At 43.1% G+C, this 25,841-nt stretch overlaps 1 protein-coding gene across 1 annotated transcript in view; it reads left to right on the top strand.

Moving 5' to 3' along the window:
- Positions 1 to 24,970, top strand: part of adam12a (ADAM metallopeptidase domain 12a) — a 71,913-nt gene extending 46,943 nt beyond the window's left edge. The window contains exons 7-23 of the mRNA XM_083994295.1: positions 732 to 797; positions 1,418 to 1,489; positions 1,886 to 2,055; positions 2,897 to 2,981; positions 4,984 to 5,132; positions 12,106 to 12,283; positions 14,806 to 14,895; positions 15,114 to 15,309; positions 15,407 to 15,515; positions 16,142 to 16,340; positions 17,865 to 17,942; positions 19,607 to 19,715; positions 19,995 to 20,130; positions 20,370 to 20,487; positions 21,664 to 21,924; positions 24,482 to 24,648; positions 24,747 to 24,970. Of these exons, the coding sequence (XP_083850421.1) occupies positions 732 to 797; positions 1,418 to 1,489; positions 1,886 to 2,055; positions 2,897 to 2,981; positions 4,984 to 5,132; positions 12,106 to 12,283; positions 14,806 to 14,895; positions 15,114 to 15,309; positions 15,407 to 15,515; positions 16,142 to 16,340; positions 17,865 to 17,942; positions 19,607 to 19,715; positions 19,995 to 20,130; positions 20,370 to 20,487; positions 21,664 to 21,924; positions 24,482 to 24,648; positions 24,747 to 24,816 (2,253 nt within the window). The 3' untranslated portion in view covers positions 24,817 to 24,970. The remainder of the gene's footprint in view (positions 1 to 731; positions 798 to 1,417; positions 1,490 to 1,885; positions 2,056 to 2,896; positions 2,982 to 4,983; positions 5,133 to 12,105; positions 12,284 to 14,805; positions 14,896 to 15,113; positions 15,310 to 15,406; positions 15,516 to 16,141; positions 16,341 to 17,864; positions 17,943 to 19,606; positions 19,716 to 19,994; positions 20,131 to 20,369; positions 20,488 to 21,663; positions 21,925 to 24,481; positions 24,649 to 24,746) is intronic.
- The last annotated feature ends 871 nt before the right edge of the window (positions 24,971 to 25,841 follow it).

Raw genomic sequence — 25,841 nt, 5'->3', positions numbered from 1 at the left:
AATCATCAAGTTCTCTATTTCAGTGACAGTTTATAATTGATCGCAATTGATTTTTTCCTTTTTGTTCAATAGAGGTTGGACTTCAGTCAGTCTTTGATCCTACATACCAAGGTAGATTAATGTGCAATAATAAATAAATAAATGGAAATGTGTTCGTTTCTATGTAAACCACACTCACTAGTCCACACTCCACTGTTAAAGTGTGATGTAAGAGTCTTGTGCTCTTTGTAGAGGGTGCAATAAGCTGACTGCCAACAGTGCTGGCACCACTGTCCAAAACAGTGATTTATTAGTTAATAAGCCAGTTCCTGTAGAGTGTTATCAGACATTTGTGTGACCTCAGCGGCGCTTATTGGGTCAGGCTCTGTGAGTTGCTGATTTCTTTGTGCTGATTCTTATTTCTGCCCTTTGTGTAAAGTGCAGCTCAGGTAAAAAAAAAAAAAAAAAAAAGCCATATTGAGTAGCCACCTGCTAAATTTAGGCTGCTCTTTCCAAAAAAGCTGCAGTTAAGTGCGCCCTCCTGATGCCCTTCTTCGTCTGACTCTCTACTCTCTTAACCTCTGCCTCTCTCCTTTTCTTGGTTTATCACTTTGTCATTCCCAGCCTCTGTTCCCTCTCCCCATTAACGGCTTCTTCTGGCCTTCGTGTCACTTTGCCCTCTCCCTTTTCTTTCTCGCATTGTATTGTTTCTCCTTCACACCCACCTAATCCCCGTCCAATCCTCTTCACAGCACAAACGTCATGCCCAGACTACAACCAAATACGTGGAGCTGATCATCGTGGCAGACAACAGAGAGGTAAGCAAAGGTCACACAGTCTCACCCACTGCCCGAATCCCACAGGAAATGGGCTCAGAGGTCACACGCTTAGCTGCCTCTCCTCCCCCTGGAGACGCTGATATGGTGGATGGCTCTGGCCCTGCTTTGCTGCTGGCCCCTGATGTGTCTGCTTACTCATCCATTTCACTGTCCAACTCCAGCTACGTCCCTCTGCATATATCATTTGACAACTTGACTCACAAATGAGACCATTTTACTAAATCTCAGACTTAAGATCTTAAAGAGGGTGTGGAGAAGAAAGTGGTCTTTATTTACATGAGGCCCATAGGTCGGTGTCACACGCTGTAGAGCCACAGAGACTGAATAAATGGGGGATTTGAGACAAGGTGGCCGAGGTTATCTCTGTAGCCTGAGCTCCACTGAGGCACTCTTTGATGATAGCAGCTATAGCAGAAGCGCCAGTGGAATTAACGTGATATCGACTGTAGCGCAGCTCCAAGACGCCTTGTGGAGAACTTTCTTGAGCTGACACAGTGTTAATATGTTCCAAATAACGTCTTTGGTGATAATCAACATTCAGAGCGCATGGATCGCCTCTTCCCCTATCTGCCTTATTCTGTATGGTTGTATTGTTGCAGTTTCAGAAGCAAGGCAAGGACATGGAGAAGGTCAAGCAGCGGCTGGCTGAGATCGCCAATTATGTGGACAAGGTAAAAAATCAAATCAACGGAGGCAATGTTGTGTTGGAACGTGATTTATTAGAGGTCACATCAAGCCTGTTGAGAATTAACCAACCTGTGAGCAGAGGCTGATTAGATTATGAATGGATGATCAATTCCATAACTTGAATGAGAAATGTTGTGAAGAGTCCGCTGTAATAAAACACACTGTGGATGATGGTTTAGTAAAAGAGCAGCAAGAAATGATTCATTCATATGGAAAGGAGGATTTATTCAGAGCCTCAGATCATTTGTAAGCGATTATTTCATAGCATTCGTGTTTTAATAGGTAAAAGGAGTAACAGAAATGTTAAGAGAAACAGATTCTAAGCCTGTGGCCTGAATCCACATCTCTATTCTTACCTACTGTACCTCTCCTCTCCTCAGTTCTACAGGGCTTTGAATATCCGAGTGGCTCTGGTGGGCTTGGAGGTGTGGAGTGACGTGGACAAGTGTCCAGTCACCCAAGATCCTTTCACCACATTGCATGAGTTCCTAGACTGGAGGAAGGTCAAGCTGCTGCCCCAGAAACCCCATGACAACGCCCAGCTAATCAGGTAGAGCTTTTTTGGAAGCACCCATGTGTAGAAAATTATAACACATTATCAGGTTTTTTGGAATTGTCTCTCTGGGTTCAAGCAAAATTAAATATGTTCTGTAATCTGTTTTTTTGCTGTTGTTTTGAGGCGCATGCAAATGTACCCTACAATGCAGAGTTTTCATAACCAACAGAAATGGTTTTGTTTGAGAAACAATTTAATTTCCTGCCTCTTAAAACATTTGTAATATCTTTTGTCTATCAGTCTTAGCCGTTAGCATGCCGAGACAGCCTCATGAGATGCTTGCATGCTTGAGAAGTTGCCAACAAAAACATTTTATCTTGGTTAAAAGACAGACAATTAAGGTTTACTTAAAAAAAAAAAAAAAAACATTTCTTTCATTTAGACATGCTAGTGCTAACACAGTTATCACCATTTTCATTATGTAGATGAAAAAAGGCTAACTAGATATTGCAGCTAAATGCTGTAAGCTGACAGTTTAGCTGATAAAAATAATCATCAAACAACGAAGTGCTCAAGTTTTACAAACCAATGTTGAATAGAAACACTGAAATAAATGCGAGTGGAACAGGGGATAACATGGAGTACAAGCCGTTTTTAGGGATGATGACTCAATCACTTTGCTATAGCACTTAATTAAGATGCTTTAAACCTTTAATTCAAATCCCCATGCACAAGTCAGATCTGGTAGCATGGCTATAGTGCAGAAATAGATGCATAGAAATACATAATCATGTAAGAAACTAACACCTAACACTAGCCTTTACCTTGATAGATATGGAATATGGAGACACACTACATGCTGATAATGTGATAACCTCTGTTTCTCTCTTTTCAGTGGGGTGTATTTCCAGGGGACCACCATCGGGATGGCGCCTATCATGAGCATGTGCACAGCAGAGCAGTCGGGAGGAATCGTCATGGTGCGTGAATGTGCCTCAGCATCTGTCCTCTACGTGCTCATACACTTTTACACCATATTGAAGGGAAGCAAAGCAAAATAAATATTTACTTTGTTGATGCCGACTTCTTGAGAGAGAAGAGAAACTATAGACTCATTTATCCCTCCATTCCTCTTCCTCCTGCCCTCCTCTCTTACCCTTGTTCTCCACCTCCCTTCTGACTTGTTATAATACTCTCAAATTTCTCCCCTGAGTCTCTTGTGTAAGAGTTGAACTAAGGATCCCAGATTTGATAGGAACCAGTATTAACTACAGCGCACACGCATCACTGACTCTTTTTCCAGGGAGGGTATACATAGTGCCTTCCACATTGTGCTGATAAATCAGAGTGTGTATTGATTACACGTATGGAAACCTTTGCCTCTTAATGAGGTGCAACAAATGAGAGAATTTAAGGGTAGAGTGTATCGCAGCCTGAATGAAATTGCAGGGGCATGTTGTAAATGATCACCCATTACAGAGCTGCAACCCTATACCATGTGCACAAGCCATGTTGCATTAGTGCATGTCATGCTATTATTTTATACTCTTTGCCTCTGAGTGGCTGTTTGTCTTGGGGTCTGGCAGGCTGATGGTTAGGTTTACAGCTAGTCCCCAGATGGTTCTTCACTCTTGTCCTCCCAGATGGTAAAGTGGAGACTTGGTCATTATCATAAAACTCTACATACACAAATACATCAGGTCACAGACATAAAGGATCGCTCTCAGACCGCAGACTCTTCTGCTGGGCAAATCATGATCCTGTTGTCTTGGTTGTCTCCCTTCGTTTACAGAGTACCTTTGAACTCATTAGTTGACGTCCCCTTTGGGTCTAATTGTTATTTTTCTAGGCGGTTAAATCTTAAACATCCATTTTCAGACCATCTGGAAGCTCCATTTACCAGCCCTAAATGTTACATTAATTTCATTGCTGAGGTGGAACAAAACAGAGACAGTGGTGTGCGGTGCCCTCTCGAGCAGCTTCCTCACTTAGTGAAGGTGTCTGAATTATTCCAGGAAACTGAATTTTTTTTTTTTTTTAGCACGAATCCAGGCTGCGCAGTCGGATCTCAGCGAGCACTGACAGTTGATGACCGTTACTTTCAAAAGCCCCCAGCAGAGCAGTTCATCAGTCTGAGCTCAACTTGCACAGCACTACTGAATAATGCACAGTGACGGAAGACTCCAGAGGCAAGGTGCTCTGACGCACAGCTCTGCATCCATGAAGAGCTGATAGCTGCTACCGCTACATTATTTATCCATCCTCTTCATGTGTTCATGTTATACACACCTTGCCGGAAATCTCAGTACATCAGCCAACAGCAGCTTTCACTCCATGTGTCACTCCGGCTTCATCTCCACACACCACTCTTTAATTTGCCTTCTTTAACCCGATTGGCTGTGTGATTTTCAAGCTGTCCTTCGAGGCTCTGTCTGCTCTGTCTTTCGGGCCGATTTAGTCTCTTTCCCTCAGAAGAGGTTCATGTCTTTATTTGTGAGGATGAAGCAGCACATCTGGCTCTGTCAAAGTGTGCACAGCAAGCTGAAGGTGACAGCCTGCAGTCTGCTGTTTCATTTCTCATTTCAGTGCCACAATGTCGAGCGGTGGAAACGCTCTGATAAGCACAGATCCAAAGGCATTGTTTGTAATCTTGGCAATATGCAATTACACTCACTTGTTTTGAGTAATGTTTCTCCAGTGGGTCCTGTGGGGAACAACAATTTGGCTAACATAACATTTTTTATTATTTGTTATTTTCCTCAGAGTATGTAATCAGAAATGTCTGGTTTTAATTAGCTATTGCTTTGCTGCAACAGAACTGTAAACTGAGCAAATCTCATTATGAGGCTCTGCTTGTAGCATCATTTTAAGGCTAGAAATATACTCAACAAATTAGACTCATCAAGTAAAGAGGTTTTATATTAGATATTGTGATGAACGTTCAAGTTCAGTTTCACCAAAATTGATCTGTTGTTTTTGCAGGACCACTCAGACAACCCTCTGGGCGCTGCGGTCACTCTGGCCCATGAGCTCGGACACAACTTTGGAATGAACCACGACACCCCAGAAAGGGGGTGTGGCTGCAGGGTGACTGTGGATCGTGGAGGCTGCATCATGACTCCCTCCACCGGGTGAGTCATGGCCTCTATCTTGACAGTAAATTGTCAACAGATTAACAAGATAGCTGACTCCTTAATCCTCAATATCGAGAATTGCAGGAGTTTTATTTCAGCTCGTTGGCCTTCATCAGCCTCGGGACATAGTATGCTATAATTCACTGCGCTCCAGTGGGGGCTTTGCAAAAATGATTTCTAACTCCAACACCACCTGAAATGCATCATCATGATGTCAGGCCATCATTATCTTGGATATTAATTTTGTCTTATTTCTTATTAAAAATAGCAACCATTGCTCAAAAAGCCCAGATTGTGATCATATGTAAACATTATTCCAAATGCTATCCATTTGTATCGTCTGTAAGCAAATGATGCAGTTGAAGCGTTGGGCCGTTGGGTTTATGGCGGATTGAACAGCTGTGCTAATGTCCTGAAGCAATATGACTCATTCTCAATAAGAAGCTAATGGTTCAGTGGCAGTGCATGGCCCAAACAGCACACTTAATGTAGCTGATCTACAGTAGACCTAAGAAAACAGCGCGTAGAGAGCCTATACTGCACATTTGAGACATATCTAAAAACATATCAAGTCTGAGGTGTAGTTATTGAGTAATTGCTCAGCATGGATTGTAATGTTTCATGTCTGACAACTTGTAGTAGACTGAGCAGAGGGGAAAAGGATGTTCTGGGTGGAAACACTGGGTATCAGTTCCAGCCAAGGTCTAGTGGTGTGTGGGAGCCTCAGACTGGTGTTTATGCTGGAAACATCTCCCTGTATTTGGTTTGGACCAGATTCATGAAAAACAGGGTAACACTATTCTTGATTATAGACTTATAAAACAACACAGCACTAAGATGTAGATTTATATTTAACTCTGATTGAGGGTATCCCTGGTCAAGGACTTTGTCCAAAAATGGCAATATAATCAATGTGCAAATGAGAGAGAAAAAACATGGTTGAAGCTGAAATAAAATAGTTTTGTCTTTCTAGCGTTTCCCTTCTCTCCTGTCTCTTTCAGCCTGCCTTCATTTCTTTCTTCCATGTGCACAGTCAGAGTGATGCTATTCTTTGACATACATGCAACTTTAATGTTGGAAAATCACTCTGCAGCTGCAAATAAATAGTTAAACACGTCTGAAAATTGTCCATTATACAGTTTATGTGTGGAGAAAACTTATCACCTTGCTCCTAAAATATCTGAATCTGCAGCTGCGACGAACAACTCTCCATGTGAAGGAATGTTTGTACCAAACATAGACTAGTGAGAAATAAAATAAGACATGAATATTTAGTTTCTTGTTCTGCTCTCCGCTGAGACTGTGCGCTTTTTTTTCATTCCGGCTGACAAAAGAAAGAAATGATCTACTTCTAGTTGATTTCAAAATAATCCCCTCTACACCTATTTATTGCTCCATATTGCTGCTTTGCTATTTAATCCAGGATTAAGGAAGCAATACATTTAAATAAGGATGTTTAGGAACTCTACATTCCCTCATTTTGCTTTCTCAGTTAATTCCAGGTCAGCAACTTATTCTCTGCCTGAGGCGGTGCTACATCTCCCGTAGGTCCTGCCCCCTCGCTGCTCCATACTTTAAAACACCATGAGGCCACACACAGGCTCTGCGGCAAACACCTCAACATTGTTCGCCACCCGGCAGCTGCAGTTAGCCTCTTTGTTTACATCACTGACTGCCATGTTTTGCTAGACAGGCGACCAGTTCTTTTCAAAGCGCAAAGTGATTATACAGAATAGCTCCTCACAAGGCCAAGACTTGAATGGGTTGATACAAATGGCCCACTGCATTCAGTAATTGAAAGTACATGGGGGGAATAAAACACTCTCCTGCACTCAGCGAAGAATACCTGTTTTGTTTTTATTGATATTTTCTTTTCATCAAATAGAATACATGATTTTTTTCATCGTCACTGCTGTGCACAAACAGAAGTTGATGCCCATCCAACTGTCATGTACTCGCCGTGGCTGCACAAACTGAGTAGAGGAGATAATGAGATCCAGTTCATCATTATTACACTGGGGTTCCGGGGGTTAGGGGCAGGGTGGAGGGGGTAGGGAATGGGCAGTAAAACTGTAAGCTGTCTCAGTGCCAGCTGCACATCTGCATAGAGCGCTGCTTATTTCCTGCTCGTACTGGTCATTGCCAATTGTCGTGTCATCCCTCCCACCCTCCTCACCCCACTTTCCATCCATGCCTCTATCCCTCCATTAGCACTAAATGAGAACAGCCTGGTGTCTCATCCTTTGAGATTATCATCTCTTGAAAACACACACAAACACACAGGAACACACACGTGCAGCAAGTGAGCGGCTGCTGGCTATTCCATCGACACAGGAAGACATATGTGGAGAAACATACACATTAGCAATCTGACACAGGAACTCCACAGGGTTCTATGCTCGGTTCACTTTCATTTCCATTGCGTTCTATTTCCTGAGCCTTTTTTCATCCACACGTTTGGCTGTTTATCACCTATTACTAGTGCCTGAAAACGGACAAAACACAAGTGTGCAACCCCTTGAAATGATGATGATGATGAAGCTGGTCCCCAGTTGTTTGCAGATGATAGTGTTATCTACGTATCTAGGAAACTATTTGCACAAAACGTTTTGTTGATCCCTCAAAGTATCATTTGTTAACTGTATGTATGCTGTATTTATTTGTACAGTAATTCACAGTTTGTCAGTCACAAACACTGAGCTGTTGATGGACAGATCCAGGATGCCTTATTCAGGCAGGGTTCATTCCCCTCATGGGTCAGGTTCTGAGCGAGATGGTAACTGTGGCGCGATATCACAGAGACTTATGTATGTCCCGTGTCATGAAATAATCAGGCATCACATAAAGTGAGTCAGAGCCCAGGCCATGCCATGGAAATGTGACCTGTGCCCCGCTGAAGAACAGGAATTCTCTGGTATCTCTTGTCTAATTGAGTCCATAGGGAAATCAATGTGAAAATGCTTTTCAGTATCTACAATGTAGGACAGACTGCCAGGCACCAAGGGCCATAGCCAACCATATCACCTATCATCCCTCAGAGCTCGGACACAGTAAAATTAATATTGAATGTGTAGTCGAGCAAGTATGAAATATTTGTCGTAGACACAGTTGTCACAATCAGGTTTGAATTAGCTTTTCTTCACATTCGTGCCAAAAGATCAGGGTCTTCCAAAACATAATAAAACTGTGATAACAAAATGAAGACAGGGTCACGGTGAGTATTTGCACATTTTATATTTTCTTTGAAAACGTTCTCACCGTTTCAAGGATGGTGGAAAATGTTTTGGCAGATGCGTCATTGGGAAACTCAGCAGACCTGATTAATAGCCTGATCAGTGTTTTATGGCTGAATAGATGTGACATAAACTGGCCGTGTAGGACCTGCTGGATGGGTTTCCCGGTGCTCTCTGTGATGTGAACCGCAAGGACAGACAGATGAGGAGGAGTGAGCCCTGCCCAGCTCTATATGGGCTGAAGCTGCTCTGTGTCTTTTAACGTGATACTTTGCCTTTAGAGTATTCTGGTCACTGGTGACATAAAGTTTGGATTTATGGCAGTAGTCTGCAGCAAAGTCGTACTTCAGTCTGACCTTCACGTGTTGATCATGTAACATTTCAACAAGAAATGAAGGTAGACTGAACTGACAGCCCACAATAAATTTCATTTTTAATGGAGCGAACTTTTGATCTAACAAAAACCTGTCACATCATTTTAGTTTGTTGAAGTTTTTGGTTAATTAACCACATCATTGAGCATGAGTAATCCCAAAGAAAGAAAGTGGAAAATAAAACTGCTAAAAGTTATTGAGAATAATTATGTTGATGCTTCCCCGGGGAACTCAGACCGATTCATTTTTACTTTGAATGCTTTAAAAAATATAATAGGTTGACAAGGCGGGTGAGCCAAACAGCAGCACAAAGGAACCTAGAGACAAAGCTAATAAACAAAAGAAGCCAAAACAATTATATGTTTTTATGTTTGTGAACTGTCAGTTTAAGCTTTTACTGATGACTTCATCTCTACGCACAAAACATTTGGGTTACCTGTCACAGTCCATCTACCCTCGCATTGAAGCAGAGATGGTTGGAAGACTCCAGCACTGTAGTGTTATCAGGATGAGGAGGAAATCATAGGCGCCTGTAATAGAACTGGGAATGATTCCTTATCACCAGACCTCCCACTGATCCAGTCAAGCCTTGTTTAGCCATTGCTGCAGCTTAGTCCCAGTGATTGCTTTGTACACTCTATCAACCATCAACTGCAATACCTCTAGGAGCCAACTGTCAAACACTGTCTGCAGGTTAGAGACGAACAAAAGAAAACAGACGGGAGAGGGATTGATCCCGTAATGGAACTGGAGCATGACCAGGTGGAAAACAATGCAGCAGTGTGAGACGGAACAAAGAGCGGTCTCAGAGAGCAGGCAGAGGTGAACGCGGCTCATCCTTTGTAAAAAAAAAAACAGAACAAGATGAGAGGGAGCCTGAAGGTCAAAGAGTCACCCGGGGTCTTTTTTCTTTTGAGGTGGTGGCCCAGACTCTCAAGGGGATGAGCGGTTGTCTCGAGTGTCTTTGGTTCGCCATGAGCCCCAGATGTGCACACCGTGACTGGGCCTGGCGCTGCTTTACTAGCCCTGGGGACTGCAGCTGCTAAATGCCATCGACTGTAATTCATCTGTGCCTCTGCCTTTTCACAGCCATTATTCCTCCTCCCACCCCCAGACTGTTGCAGAGAAGACCAATTATTTCTGTATTGCCTCTCATAAAGAACAGCTGGATCCTGAGAAGCACATGTATCTCAGACTTGACCAGGGAAAAAAAAAAAAAAAAACAAGAATGTGAGTATTTGTCATGCATTGCATGGTCTGGTAACTGAAGAGCAGGGCTGAGTTCATGGAAATTGAATGAATGCAGCAAAAGAGTGGGTACAACTTAAGCAAGCAATTTTGGCTTGGGCTTTGGGGGTGAAGAGGAAATCAACAACAGCCGTTGCTAAGGAAGTGGCCTGCCTGTTGCACAGCAGCCTTGACAGCTGTTCATCAGTGCAGGATCCCCCGAGGTGCTCAGACAGGAGGAGTAGAAAAAAATGGTGCAATTATGGCTGTTACTACAGCTTTCCTCATTGCTCTTTCCTTTTTTGCCATTTCATCTCACTACAAATCCACTGAGACTTTTTTTTTTTGCCTTAATTCAGAGTGGCTCCGGATCTGCTCCATGGCACCCTACTTTCACCTAACACAACCTCTGGAAAGTGTTGACGTTCGAGAGCAGCGGGCTGCGTGTTTAGGGGCTGGGGGAGGAGATGGAGGGGGGGTCAGCAGCAGGAGCTGATGTAAGCTGCCTCCCACACATGACAGAAATCAAAGGCAAGCCGAGAATGAGGTCATGTCAAAACATTCACAGAGTGTCATGACATATTTAGAGCCGTATTAGATGTGAAACCCAATCAGAGAAAAACACAGTTTGAAAGAGTTACAGAGATGCTTCCTTCTCGGGAAGGAGAAATTCCACCTAGAGATTTTGGTTATTTTACAGCTTCTATATCAACAAGATCAGCCAACGAAGTTTGAGTTCAAAGCTTGGACTGGTAGCCGAAAACAAATTGACAGCTCCACTACATTTAAATGTTTTATTGTTGTTGTATTTTTCTCATGTAAAAATATGAGTGAGTGTCTCTTCTCACGGTGCCAAGAGCCACTTCTTGATGGCACAGCAGCTCAGGCTGAAAATGAACAGGTCCTTATCCACAAGCTCCTCAGGAAATTCTCTTATTGAAAGATCTGTAGATAAAACCATCTCTGCTACAACCGTGATGTGTTTGCTGTCCTCTCAGCGCCGTCATTTTCTACACCACTTAAGACTTCACAATCAAGCCACCCAATTTCCCGTGCTGTCATTTTGGAAAATACATGATGCACTGAATATATATAATGTGTTTTAGTCGGTTAACAGTCTGCTTATCTGGACTTTCCTTTCTCCTGACATCCACCTGCTGGGAAGGATGCCGGATGCTTGCTTGGTTTTTGTTTCCTGACTTCTAGTCTAGAGTCAGCACTCTCTCTGCTGTGACAGGAAAGATTTTCACTAACGCGATGCAAAGGAAAGAAAATCCACCGTTTGAGCCCACGGGCCACAATAGGGGAGTGGGTGGCAGAGGTGTAAAGGTAGGATTGAGGGCACACTTCACACTTTAACAGAGCCTGTTGGAACAAAACATTTGGTCATCTTTCCTGACCTGGATCTCCCACTTGTCGTCCCATATACACACACTCATCTGAGTGCACAAGGACAAGCACAGACATAAGAGTGAATATATTTGATATATACGGCTTCACCCTTTCTGGCCTTGTTGTGCAGAATTTTACAGCGTGGGTGGAGGTATTAAAAATCTCATATGGTGCTTTTTTTATCAAGAGCCTCATAGAGAACAAGATACAATCTGCTTGTATTCATGCACACTTCACACACACACACACACACACACGCACGCACACAGTGTCATCCGAGGCACTATATTATCACAGAAAAGCTCAATAAAGCCACATGAGGTCTGTAACAAAGCTTTTGGCAGACAGAACCCTGGGCTGTGTGCTCTCCCCACGGAGCAGACCACCCTCTCTGTCCGCTCCAAAAACAATATTAAAAACACACCATCCCCTGTTGCTCCCAAATTTATGGGTGTTGCAAGTCTTGCAAAGGAAGCACTTTTTGGTTTGAGTTTTTATGATTCCCCCGTCTCATAAAGTATATCTTATCAGATCTCCCTCTCTCGGCGGAGGGGAGGAGACAAGGGGGCCCTGCGCCACTCGCATGCTAATGGAGCTCTGGAGCGATTGCTGAGCTCTGACGATTAATTGATTTAGTGATTAGTGGCAATTAGCTGCTGATTACATCAGACCTGAAGAGGGCCCTTGTGTCTTCCTCCTCTCTCGGTTTGTGTCACTCACAAAAATATTCCCCTCTTCTCGCAGGTATCCGTTCCCCACAGTGTTCAGCAGCTGCAGCAAGAAGGACTTGACAGCCAGTTTTGAAAAAGGCGTCGGCATGTGTCTGTTCAACATGCCTGAGGTCAAGGTGCTCTACGGCGGGCAGAAATGTGGCAACGGCTACGTGGAGGAGGGAGAGGAGTGTGACTGTGGAGAACTGGAGGTGAGAGAAGTCTAGTGAATAGGTCATGGGAAACAGACTTTATTTTCTTATCCTCAGACCTCCTGCAAATCTTCAGCATTCTTGTTTTATGCCCCCTTCGACTTAACTGTTCCCCATAAATCATTTTTAATTATATTTCCCACATTTGAGAAATGAAATAAGCAGAAATGCTCGTGGTGGTTTCTGTTGCCATGGCACAAACGAACATTTCCCAAAGCGAAAACAAAACCTCCTTTTGTAAAATGCTGACGACTCGGAACTCTAAAGACGCTCTTCAGAAAACAATGACCTCAGAGATGAGTGTAAATGTATTCATTCTGTGCACTGAACAGGTGTTTGGGGGGAAGGAGGGCTGTCAGATCGCGATGCTGTTCACTGAGAGGAAACATCACTGACAGCTTCACCCTGTCAATTATTTAAATGAATCCGCAATGGCGTGCACATACGTAATGGTGGCACGCGTTGCTAACTTCTTCAACTGCAGGATGATGAAACAGTTAATCATGATGCAACTGACATTCAGCGAGGCAGACGAGACGAGAACAGGGCTATGAAATATGAAGGAGACATCTATTATAATTTGGGAGGATATTTTGAATTATATAATAGCCTCTGTGAGAGAATGCCTTGTTTTTCTGCCATTTGTTTACACCTTCATAGGCCAGAACAGCTTTTTTTTTTTCTTTTTTTTCTTCTGTGAGCTGTTCATACTCCATCCAGGGTCGGGCTGAAAGTGGCCTTGTCCTTCAAAACAAAGAACTGACATAAGCCCCACAGGCCCAAGCCAGCAGCGATAATAAAGCTCTCCACAGAGTTTAACGGCGTCACGCCAACCCAGGCCAGATCAGAGTGCTCAGGCTGCACCTCTCTCCACCATTAAAAAGCCTCATTAAAAAAATCCCGGGTCCAATTCCTCACAATCACAGGCTACTTCTTTTCAGCGCGCCTCCTCCGCCTCCTTTGGCCCCGGGGACCATGGGAAAGGCCCTTAATGGTTTTTTAGGCTGAAAGAAGTTCTGGAAGGCCCATCATGTCAGTTGCATCCCCTGCCAGCTCCATCCATCTACTTCCTCCGGAGTCTGACTGCACTCGGCTGTACAGTATGTTCAGACCCTAATGGCAAAGAGAGAAAGAGCTGACCCTCGGGGGTCCGGCCCGCTTGCCTCTGTGTGAGATCATGCATGCACCAGCAGACATACACATCGTATACGCCGAGGCTCGATTGAGAGCTAGCTTCCAACTGTATCAGCAGGCGGAGAGCTGCTGATTGGTGCAGGGCATGGCTCATGATAAAGGCTAACGTGAAACAGATGGGCCTCCATGGTGAGAGGAGAAATGTTACGGGGATGGTGCAGACTCTGTTTGACTCGCTCTGCACCACAAAAAAGGACAAGAACGTCTTAATATCGTCTTTTAGGAGGATTTTATCCGCCTTTGTTGTCGCTGTCCAACAGAAACAATCCCATCAAGCACCTTTCACATTTGATTATTAAACTCGCTTGATATTTCTTTGTAAGAGGTTCAATCTGTGTTTTGAGTCAAGATAACAAAAAGCAGGTTTGAAAAGCTAGTTGCACGGTTGTCACGCTAATATTCCAGACAACCTAAGATAAAACAAACTCTGCATATGTCTGTTTTTCTTCTTTTCGCTTTGTTAAAGAGCTCACCGTGCACTGCAAAAGCAATGTATGAAGTGAGTAAATAAAGTAAGTGGATACATTTTTATATCTAGATGTAAATGCTTCTGCAGACTGCTACACTAGCATAAAGAAAAATGATACTTGACCTTGATATGGGTTCACTTCCTGACTGTGATAGATACTGCTCCTCTCTTCTACCTCCACGGGGGTTGCATGTTGAGTTGGGTGAGTTTGACTAAATCTGTGTGTAACCTGCTGGGAAAGCTCCTTACTCTAATTTTTATAGTGAGGAGAATTTGTTTCTTCTTTTCAGATGCTTCTGTGCCCTGCTGTTTTAGAATATGAATTCCCTCATTTAGCAAAATGCCAAAAACTAGTGTAGTTTCAGGAAACTTCACTTTGGATTTTCCGAAGTTTTATTAGTTTATTTCAAGAATTTTTTCATTCGTTTTATGGTGAGGTATAGATTGAAGTGGTGACTTAACGATACCAGCCGTTTTCCCACCATGATTACACAATATTTAGCTTGTTTGTGGAGGGGGATCTTTTTCTGCACCATGTCTTTCTTTTCTTTACTTTTCTTTTCTTTTCCTTCTCATTTTTCTATTTCCTTCACCGTCCCCGCTCATGGTTCCAGGGGTCTGAATGAGCTTGTCAGATGGAAGCATTGTTGTTTTTAGAGAACTCGAAACTGCTGTTTCCTCTCCACTGCCAGGTTTTTGAGTCCTGCAAGGCTTGCGTTCGCTCTGATAACAAAGTCTGAGCATTTGCTCTGAGGTGAAATACAATCTCTTTGTGTTGAGTTTAATTTTCTTTACTTTTGTTCCCCCTCGCTTACATTCCCTCTGTCTGCTTGCCTTTTATTGTCTCCTGGATCTAAAGGAATGTATGAATCCCTGCTGCAACGCTACTACCTGCACTCTGAAGGGAGATGCTGTCTGTGCACACGGACAGTGCTGCCAGGACTGTCAGGTGAGAAATCTACCGGGTAGCCAGCCATGACAGTTTACTACAATGTGTCTTGACAGGAAGATATTTTCTCTGATTAGCTTAAATCAGCAGTGCTAATGAAATTTGGTGGATATTTTTCCACAGCTCTTTTCAGCTCACTGCATATTTATCTAAGCTTTCCCTCTGGGTCTTTGTCTTTATGTCTGATTCTGTGTATATACATGTATTTCTGAGTGTAGCTGAAGCGAGCAGGCACTCCATGCCGTGAATCCAATAACGCCTGTGATCTGCCCGAGTTCTGCACCGGCACCAGCCCACACTGCCCCTCCAACGTCTACCTGCACGACGGCCACGCCTGCCACAATGTGGACGGCTACTGTTACAACGGCATCTGCCAGACTCACGAGCAGCAGTGTATCACACTGTGGGGCCAAGGTACATTTAAAGGTTCTCCTTCACACCTGATGCGCAGTGTGAATTTTCCAATAATGGTCACCACCAGCTTTTTAATGTGTTTCACCGTGTGTCGCAGGGGCTAAGCCAGCTCCAGGCATCTGCTTTCAAAGGGTGAACTCAGCGGGAGACCCTTATGGCAACTGTGGCAAGGACTCCAAGGGCTCCTTTGCCAAATGTGGAGCAAAGTAAGACCCGATGTTGCCATAGAAACCAGTGATTGCATCTAATTGTATGTGTCAGTAAGCAGTAAAATCTGCGGTTACTGTAGAGGCTGGAATGTGTCTTACCGACTCCAGAGCTGGAACAATCAGCTGATTCATCGACTGGTTATTTAAGTAATTAAAAAAAGGCAAAATATGTCAAAATGGTTCCAGCTTCAAGAATGTGAATATTTGCTGTGTTTCTCTGTTTTATATCATTGTTTTTCAGCTAACTGATAGAATGAGTAATTTAAAGACCTGACACTGGGCTCTGGGAACTCAGGATGGGCTTTCTTCACAGTTTTTTTTTTTTTTTTGACATTTTACAGACTACGCTATTAATCAAAAAATAACTGGCACATTAAACAATGGAAATGATCATTAGTTGCAGACATGATTGTGGGATACAGGGCAAAGGAGCAAATTACAAAATCCTCCCAGGTTGTGGTGTGGAGAGGAGCACAAACAAGCTCCCTGTTCTACAGTTTCTCTAATTGGCCAGCTAGAGTGAGCGCAGGAATAATTGCATATATACACATTTGGGGAAAAAACTGTGACATGTTATTCAATTATCACATTGTTATTCTGCCTGTTGTTCGTTCTGTTTACAGAGATGCTAAATGTGGCAAAATCCAGTGTCAAGGAGGAGCTAACCGCCCAGTAATTGGCACCAATGCTGTTTCCATAGAGACAAACATACCCCTGCAGGAAGGGGGAAGGATACTCTGCCGAGGTACACACGTCTACTTGGGCGATGACATGCCCGACCCCGGCCTCGTCCTAACCGGCACCAAGTGTGCAGATGGAATGGTGAGAGCTGAGGCCTGAAATGGTTAAACACACACACACACACACACACACACACACACACACACACACACACACACGGATCAGTGCAGCGAGCAGCAGATGACAGTAACTAGTCGGCTGCGAAGTGCTTTTCTGATTTACTTCCACCATTCGCTCGTCAATACATCAATTCCACTTCACTAATTCGTCTATTATGTTGTAGATTAGGATTTACATGGAACTCATGTAACCAGCTGATGACATTTAATACATTTAACAGATAACTAATCAGCAGTGTGTGTACACTAATTAAAATTTAATCAGCTACAATATTAGAAGCATCTTACACATTTAGGTATCAGTAATCCTATACATACTGTAAATGAATTCCATATGTAATACTGTTGTCTCATTAATCAAGGAATCAAAGCACAAAACCTATGATGAATAGCTGACCTGCTGTTTCACCTACAGATGTAGCTGGTGAACAGTTACAAATGAAAGGGTCTAAGTACTCTACCAAAGAGGTAGATTTTTTTTCTCAGGATAATTTTTCTAAATTTTGGTGTTTTTTCATCTGTATAATCAGCCCCCATGGGGATATGTGATTTTTATTCCTCTGGAAAGAAAAGACAAAAAATTAGAGGAAAAAAAGTTTCATCTGTGAAACTACCTCATAGAAAAGAATTTCAGCAAAAAAAAAAAGTCCTTGGTCCTTGGGGCTTTCATGCAAGAACATGAGTAAAGCAAGAATAAAGAATAGAGCAAGAAAAGAAAGAGTAAAGTTACTTGTGATAAAAAAGTAATTTAAACTTCCTGAATGCAGGACTTTGTATATTTTACATTATAGTATTGCTTCTTTAACTTGAGTGAAGGTTTTTTTTTTGGCTTGTGGTGGCAGCGATCTGTAAGACTGTGCAAAAACACATTATAAACATGCTGCTCAGATGCTGGGAATTAAGAGTGGAAAAACTGATGTGCAGTGACGGGTCATGACTAAGACATTTCAGGAGGTTCTTCAGGGTGTGTCCTCTTCGTCGTTTCAGACTTCACAGTCTTGGACACTTAACTGACTTACCATTATTCAGTCTATTTGGCATCTTCCAGTGGTCATCCACTCAGCCGTTGGTCACTTCAGTGATACAGTTCGTCCATTTAGACTAATGTGCCTCCACCCTTAAAAAAAAGATCCAGCCTCCGCCCCAATCTGTCAAAGGCTCTGGCATCTCTCTGTGCCCGTTGCTGCCAAACTCATCTTCACATAGCTTACAGCCTGGATGCATTTGGGTTTGGTGCATTTAAGGAGCTGTATAATAACCTTTAAAAATCAGCTTCACTAAATTCGGAACAAAAAAACCCATTGTTAATTAAGAATTGTACTTCATTCTATGCTGTTTTATAGCTGTGGTTTGTCATTGGCCATCTAATAAAACAGTGAACTGGATCTGCTGAATCTTTTCTCTTGAAAGATTAAAGGATTGAGAATATTACTGAAATGCTCTTTGAGCTCAGACTGTCAATTTTTAATGTCTTTGTCTGCTTCAGATGTGTCTGAACCGTCAGTGCCAGAATGTCAGCGTTTTCGGTGTGCACGACTGCTCAGCCAAGTGCAGCGATCGAGGGGTGAGTGCAGCACCTTTCATTTTAGTGTCGACAAAAACAAACATGTCAAACATGTGTCTGTCTCACACCAGTCTCCACCCTGTTTGCTTGTTTGCTTAATGTCCCATTCCTCCTTCATACAGAGGTCCATTTTTGGCTGTAATGTGTTAGAAATGCCCAGTGTACCATGGGTAGCGAGCCGGTACAGGGCCATGCAATCAATCACTCTGGATGCTGAAAGGTTCAATCAATTAGACATAATGGCTTCATTTATGTTCAGCCTTGAGTGCCATTTATCACGCTTGCAGGCAGTCGTCCTTGTCCCAAAAACCTGTGTTGAAATCTGAAGGCTGTGCTATTTGGCCAAACGCTAGGAGCAGTGACACAGTTTGACTTTGAGCCGAGGGAGCAAGGCTATTGAACGTATCTTAAATGCCAACCATCAAACGTCTATGGGTGGTCCCCTTTGAGATGAAATATGTGGCTTTGTGGTGTTACCCCTTAAGTTCACTGGTGGGTCCCAGAGGCTTTGGCTGCAACTGGTAAAGTTTTTTTTTTTTTTTTTTTCCCTCATCAAAGCAACAGAAGAAACAAATTTTACTGTGCGTTAAAATGAAACATCACCAGTTATATTATACGCTCATATTTGTTTGTCTAGTTCCAATTAAGACATATCTATAAAGCTCTGAGGGCAGTTTTACACAAAGAAATAAAAGGATGTTGCTCCTCGAGGAGACAGGGCACTCCTTCATGCACAGATTAGATCAAGATGTTGCCTTGGAAAGAGGCCCTCACCTGCTTCATATTACCCTGCTGGGGAATCCTCTTAGACTTTGCCATTCCTGCGCTCATGCAAGACAGGAAGACAAGCGAGGGAGAGATTATTAAAATGTGGTATCAGGCAAAAAGCCTGTTCTGATTCTAATACCAGACATCTCTGCAATCTCTAACCTGGCAGCGCTGGTTGCTGTTTGACTCTGCAGTGACATGCAGCAACGCTGACGATCTGCATCACGAGTACTTGTTTACCGTGTCTGCTGCTGAAACAACAGAGAGAAAATTAATTAACAGTAATATTGATAATCAAAGGCCTATTTCCCTGTTTAATTTTGAAGGTAATTGGAAAATAGTTAGTGGATTAATTGAAAATCTTAGTAATTCATCAATATTAAGACAATACTTAACTGAACCCTCTAGAAATGCAATATGACATACATGGCACTTTATCAATAGTGATGAACCTTGCATATTAACAATATTTGTGTCCAAGTTAATTAAAGTGACATCCTGTACGATAACTCTCTGGATATATAAGATTTATATACATTTACACAACACGTGTTCAATACAATTCATATAAAGATAGAAATACATATTAGTATGAGCTGATGAAAATGTTTCCAATGTCCAACAGGTTATAAAACCTATTGTATATTCACATGTTTACATTTGTGTTTACTGTGGTGTGTAATGCTGAGACAACACAGGGAGATCATTAATTAACAATAATATTGATAATCAAAGGTGGGGATCCCTGGTAAAGTCAAATGTATACCCAGGTCCATAAACATGACTGTGTTGATGAAGTGTATACACTGTAGCTTGATGAGCGCAGAGGCTGCATATTAAATATTAAAGAACCGTGTTTGTAATATCTAACAGGTCTTCGTTTTCATCTACTGCAGGTGTGCAACAACAACAAGAACTGTCACTGTGAGGCTCACTGGGCGCCGCCGTTCTGCGACAAAGCAGGATTTGGAGGGAGTGTGGACAGTGGCCCCATCAGATTAGCAGGTGAGTCAACACAACAGCTGCAACTCAAGTGCAGAAGAAAAGGCGGATTTATTGTATGAGTAATGGATCGTGTTATGTCATCGGTCTTGAGGATTTCAACAATAACATATCTTAAAAGCCTTAAAACATTTGTGTCCACCGCCTAACGTTTAGTTTGAAGAGACGACAAAACATTGAACATCATAAGACAAATCTGCAATCTGACTAACTGTATATATTATGTGGACCACAGTCGCTGAAACTTTCCAATTTCTTCTGTGTGTGTGTGTTCCTAAACAGACAATGGGAGTCTGACTGTGGGCATCCTGGTGGCTCTCCTCATGGTGCTGGGAGCTGGTCTGATCATCTGCATCAAGAGAAAAACCCTGCTGGGCCTGCTCCTCACCAGTAAGAAGAACCCTATCGAGAAGCTCAGGTGAGCTCAGAACATGAAAGTTAAATTATTTCAAATGTGAAAGTTTTTTTTTTCTCTTTTAACTTCTGGTAGTGTTTGTTTTTGATGGAAGCTGCTCAGTGGAAACTGGTCACACTGTGAAGTCAATTACTGTGTGTGATGTGTTTTGATTTCATAATTTGAAATATATGCCATTTGTAACTGATTAATATCATCAAGTGTATAATTAGCGGTATGTAATTCCTCCTTTTGTGTTCCAGATCAGTGAGCGCTTCAATCAGCGGACCGTCCCCTCCTAACCAGCCTCCATCTTCCAGCACGACTACATCTCCATCAAGACCGGCCCCGCCTCTGCCGCACAGTGCCACCATCTTCAAGGTCACTAGATCCCACGGCTTTGCTCGACAGGCCCGTTGCAAACACACGGAGATAGAGTGTGCAAACAGAGCAGCGCCTTTTGCACAACATGCGAGTCAAACAAAAAGGGGAAAGCATCGCCAGCAGCCGATCAGAGCTGTAATATCCTCGCCGGAATGCCGCAGCTGTTTCAATAGCACAAATCATCCTCAGCAGGATTGACGTGTTGTTTTCACACAAATGGCAGCTCATTCAAATCCAATTAAATCATCCCTCTCTATGTGGACATGTGGAGGAGGTAGTGATAATGGAGTCTGTTGTGAGCAGCGTTTTCGAGACACTTCAATATATTTCTTGTCATTAACAACTGCCTGTTAAGAGAGAAATAGTCATATCTGCACGTTTCCCACATGAGCAAGGTTGATGCGGCCGCTTATTTGAGATATGAAGTCGTCCTGTCACTGATAATAGGAAGACGGAGCGAGAGTTTTGGCTGTAATGACTTGTGTGCCTACATCACTGCATGCCTTAACTACTCCATTACTGCCCTGACATGCTTTGTAATGGGAAGTGACCCGTGATCGATTGAGTTTAGGAGCCCGCTGAAATAAGAGGAGCTGTGTCTGAACTGGCATTTGTGCTGCGAGGGGTGGCACATGAGTGAGACGAGCTGTTGCGCATTACCAAGAGAATCGGTGTTTCCAGTTAGTGGCATGTGGTTTTCATTGGAGGTCAACGGTAAGAGGAGAAAGGATGTAAAGGCTGTTTGATGTAAGCACAGTGCAGGTGAGGTCATTTTCCAGTTGTCGGGAGCTTGTGTTAAACCGCCGCAAGACTGCATGTGCGCATGGTTTTTTTATGTGTTACATTGTGTCCACATCTGGCCGAGGCTAAATACCAGGCAGACTCATATTTTGGCTCTATTCTATGTCTGATCTGTCTCAGTGGGAGTGTGTGTGGGCTCCTTAGCTCTGTACACCTTTGTATGAGGCCAATCGGGTGCTCATGGCACAGATTCAGTCTTTCCCTTTGAAAGGTTACAATGAGTGGACTTCTGGCTGTAATAGCGAGCGCTTGATTTATACATCTCAGGAAGATCGGAGGAGGTTAACATGAGTGTTACTGATAGGAAACAGAAACAGGAACAGTTTTCTTCTCTGACTTACTTTTCTGATTCTGTCTTTCATCTCTCTGCAGCCTCCTCACCGGGGGTCGGAAGCAGCGTTCCCACCGGCACCCTACCCCTCCCACAGCCTGCGCAGGCTGCCCCAGTGCCCTCCAGTTCACCCCAGCCACCCCGTCCCCCTGTCTCTCACGGTGTCCCTGTCCCCTGTCCCCGGGCAGCTGAGACCTCCGGTGCCTCCACCTCACCGAGCTCCTCCGCCTCACATCCACATCGCAGCCAGAGGGGCATCGTTTCGCAGTGCGTCACGCCATAACTCCTGCAGGATGGTCATGGTGAGTGAGTTCCCCGTTCCCTCGCTTGGAAACATTTTATTTGATGGTGTTACTCGCTGTAATTTCTCCGCTGGGTCTGGGGAGCTTTTACTCACTACTACAGCCTATAATACCTAACCAGGGAAATGATGTTGTTTCACTGCACCTTCAGATGGGTGTTGTGATGTCGACTGTTTTCATGGTGCTTTTGTGTCCCATAAAAGTATATGCATGTTGACAGTTATGCACAGTCTCATAAAATAACGAGGTTAACCCGGGAGCTAGCGTCATCCAAGCGAGACTTCAATTCTACAATACAAACCACCACATAAATAATGAAAATGGAGCCAGACTTGCAGAAGGGTGGGGAGTTGGAGAAGAGATGAAACGGCAACTTCAGTGAGCTAGTATGTCCAGATATCACAGTGTGGTAAACTCACTGCCACTGGTATTCCATGGAGTTTAGTTGTGGCGTTTGCAGCCTCTCAGAGTTGAGGGAAAGAGAAAGCCAGAGGTTCCTGGTGTTAAATCCCTCTCACTCAGTGATTCTCAAAGACTCTTATTTGCCTTTAATCCGGTTTGACTTATACCCTGTGGGCAAGAGAGACAGAGAGAGGCAAAGGGAGAGATGAGCGAAGCGACAGAAAGACATGATGATAAAAGGGACAAAGGGAGGCTCAAGATAATGAGTAAAGACTTGATTAATCAGAAAATGAATGACAGTATAATAATATGCATGAAATAATATAGAATATGAGGAGGTATAATTCTCCGCAAATACAGGGTGTTGAAAGTAAATTGCCTTTTATATTTGCTTACAACTACATCATACTGTATTTTAATCAGGTATTAAATATGTATATTATGGTTGAGTTGTTATCTGCAGCTCCTGGGAAGTTTGGTATTAAAGGTCGCCCAATGTAAAAAGAGAGATACCCTTGTCTTTTTTTTTAAATTATAAAGCAGGTCTAGCTTTTATATTAATTCTGTGAAAGTATCAAAGTACCTGGTCCACAGCGAAGTATTCACAATCTGTTCAAGAACTGTGCCTTAAAAATGAGCTATCAGGACTTCTGTATCTTTGTGATGTCACAAGTCGGGGCTCTCACTTCTACCCCCACCATGGCCCACCTGTGCCCACCATCCAACTTTAAAGGATTTCATTTTTAGTGTTTCCCTGGAGAGACCTGTGTTTTTTTTAATCTGCTTTATTTGTATTTGATCGATCAGAAAACGATCAACCAATCAGAGGAGATGCTCACAGGCTCCTCTCTTCTGATTGGTTCACTGACTTGTTGCTAGAGCTTTAAGGAAAATTCTGAGAGAGGAGATGCTCTACTCTGAGATGGTTTTTGGTACAAAAACAAAACTGAACTGAAAGCACCAGAGAAGTGTAAACTATGGAACCTTTTAAGGTACAAACAAACAAAAATGCAAGACAACAACATTAAAGAACATAAAGCAAAATGCAGCATAAATAAAAATAAATGCCTTTTAAACGTATGTTATGTGAAATGCTTTAGAACATAAAGTATAGCTTCCAGAGCCATTTAAACAAGCAGCACTCGGTTCCACAAAGGTGCTTGGCTTTCATGCACCTGTACAACAGGTGAGGTGCAGCAGCTCTTGGCAGTTGTTTTGACTTCAATAAGTCGACTTTTCCCTCTCAGCTGCTCCTATTTAATGTCAAAGTGTGAAACTGAAAAGGGATTCCTGTTGGCAGCAGACTTCACCAGCAGTATCTTTAGCAGCTGTTTGGCAGCTCTGAGACATTGACAAAGTCCCACACACACACACACATACACACACACACACTCATGCAGTGAAAGCAAGCTCTCTGCTGGGGGCACGGGAAGTATTTTCCACTTGGATCACTTCACCTGAGGGAGCCAGCAGGGTTTCAGACAGACTTGAATTTGTGAGATATGGGTTCAGTTATTCTAAGTTGAAACTGCAGCAGAATTTTGTGCCTATTAATCACCTTATCAGAGGGGCTCTGTTCATCTAGCTGCCTTTCACTTCTCTGCTGTTTGGTATTGTTCTGATAGTTTTGGATGGAGCTCAAGCCGGCCCCATTGGATGACAGCACTGGCTGTCAGTGTGATGAATTCATAGCACTTGGCCTCATGGATATAAAGGGGAGACGTCATGTAACCTCCATTAAATACTTCACTCACAGTGTAGGGCATTAAAGTTTAAAACATTAAATTAGGGCATCAAATTTACTTTTGACGTTGGAGTGATGTTTTGCATCGGTAGACCCAATTCCAAGGGTGAGTGAGGTCTGAGGGTCAAACTGTGTGGGTCCTTCCCTCTGTGATGTTTGAGGAGGTTCCTTTTGAACCAAGTAGAAGAGGAGGAAGTGAATGGAGACCAGATGGGGACTAGGTAGTAGGTCTTTATCATGGCCCCAGTCTTTTAGGAAAGATTAAAACCACATGATTGCTCCTCTTCTTGCAGGTTTGGTTGCATGGGCACTGCTGCCCTCATACATGGGAGAGGACAAGGGTTGTCTGACTGTGAGTGCCACCTGCTGGAGATTCTCAGTCAATGTTTATATGTGTCTGTTGTTCGTCAGGAGTTGGAGAAGCCCAGTCCTCCTCAGAAGCCCCTTCCCGCTGATCCAAGGAGCTCCCGCCTGGTTAGAAGTCCCTCTGCAGTGCAGGGCCACGCTGTAATCCAAGGGCCCTCTGCTGTTTGTGGCCCTTTACCTAGACCTGTACGCCCTGTGCCACACCCCAACAGGTGAGCTCCAACCGCCAACAGATATACTGAAAAAACAGCGCTTTTTTTTGTTTGGTTGTTTTTTTATACATATTTGAAACCCTTTTCTTCTCTTTTAGACCCAGTCCCAAACATCCTCCAACACTACCAAAGCCTTGCATAATTGCCAACATCAAATACAGCAGCTGAGACTTTGGCCAAAAGGGACATTGTTGTGATAAGACACTAAAGAAATTGCACTATGAAAGCTCTGAAACCCTTACAAAAAGATGGTGGCTTCTCTGAGTTTTGAATCAGGAGATCTGCCGTGTCCCTTTGGTGCTCTGTCTCTGAATGGTGCTACGAGTCTGAGCTCAGGTACATGTAAAGTATTTATATTATGTATTTATTGCCACGCAGTGCACTGTGCCAGACACTTTTACCACATGGTAGCAACTTAAAACTTTTTAATTTGTTGTTTGTATCAATTTCACAATTATTGTTTTTTCCATATCAACTGATCTTTATTGAGGTGATAGGAGACTTTAAAAAAAAAAAAAAAAGCCAATCTGTGAAATTGTGATAGCAGAAATGTTTTTGTGAAACATGTTTTAATGAAGGGAACCCTTTACATGATAGTTTTGTTCTGTATACAGCAGGAAGAGTGATTGTGCAATGACGGATGAGAACAGAGAAAACTTCAGAGAAGACTTCTAGTTCATTTGCAATTCTGTGGGGGTTTTTCCTGGAGGGGAAATGTTCTCCGTAGCAGCTTTGAGCCAGACTGAAAAGGTCTGAAACAACCACTGAAAAAAGAATGGTATCACCACAGCAGCTCTGCAATGTGACTGTCAAATGATTAAACAAACCGAAACACCATGTGGGGAATATGAGGGGCTGAAAATGCAGCTGAAACACAGGCCTGTTTCTTCTTCATTTATATTACAGGAAGGTAACAAGTTGGATTGTGAAATGTCACTGATTTGCCATTTTTTTTGTTGCATTAACGAGACCCGAGAAGAGGGATCTGGGTACTGAGGTATGAACCGAACATGGATCTAAAAATGAGCCAAGATCAAGGAAGCGTTCATCCCGCAGAGAGAGTAAACTTCTCAGAAGCACTGCACGGCTAAAGGTCATGCGTGTTGAATATTTCTGTCTGTGTCGGTCTGCAGTGCGGATTAAACCACGGACTGTCTCAAAGCTGTGGCCGTACAGGCGTCACGGAGGCACTC

The sequence above is a fragment of the Trachurus trachurus genome (assembly GCF_905171665.1).
Source record: "Trachurus trachurus genome assembly, chromosome: 19".
Classification (NCBI taxonomy): domain Eukaryota; kingdom Metazoa; phylum Chordata; class Actinopteri; order Carangiformes; family Carangidae; genus Trachurus; species Trachurus trachurus.
Note: the sequence above shows the minus strand (reverse complement) of the source record. Positions and strands in the feature narration are given on the sequence as shown.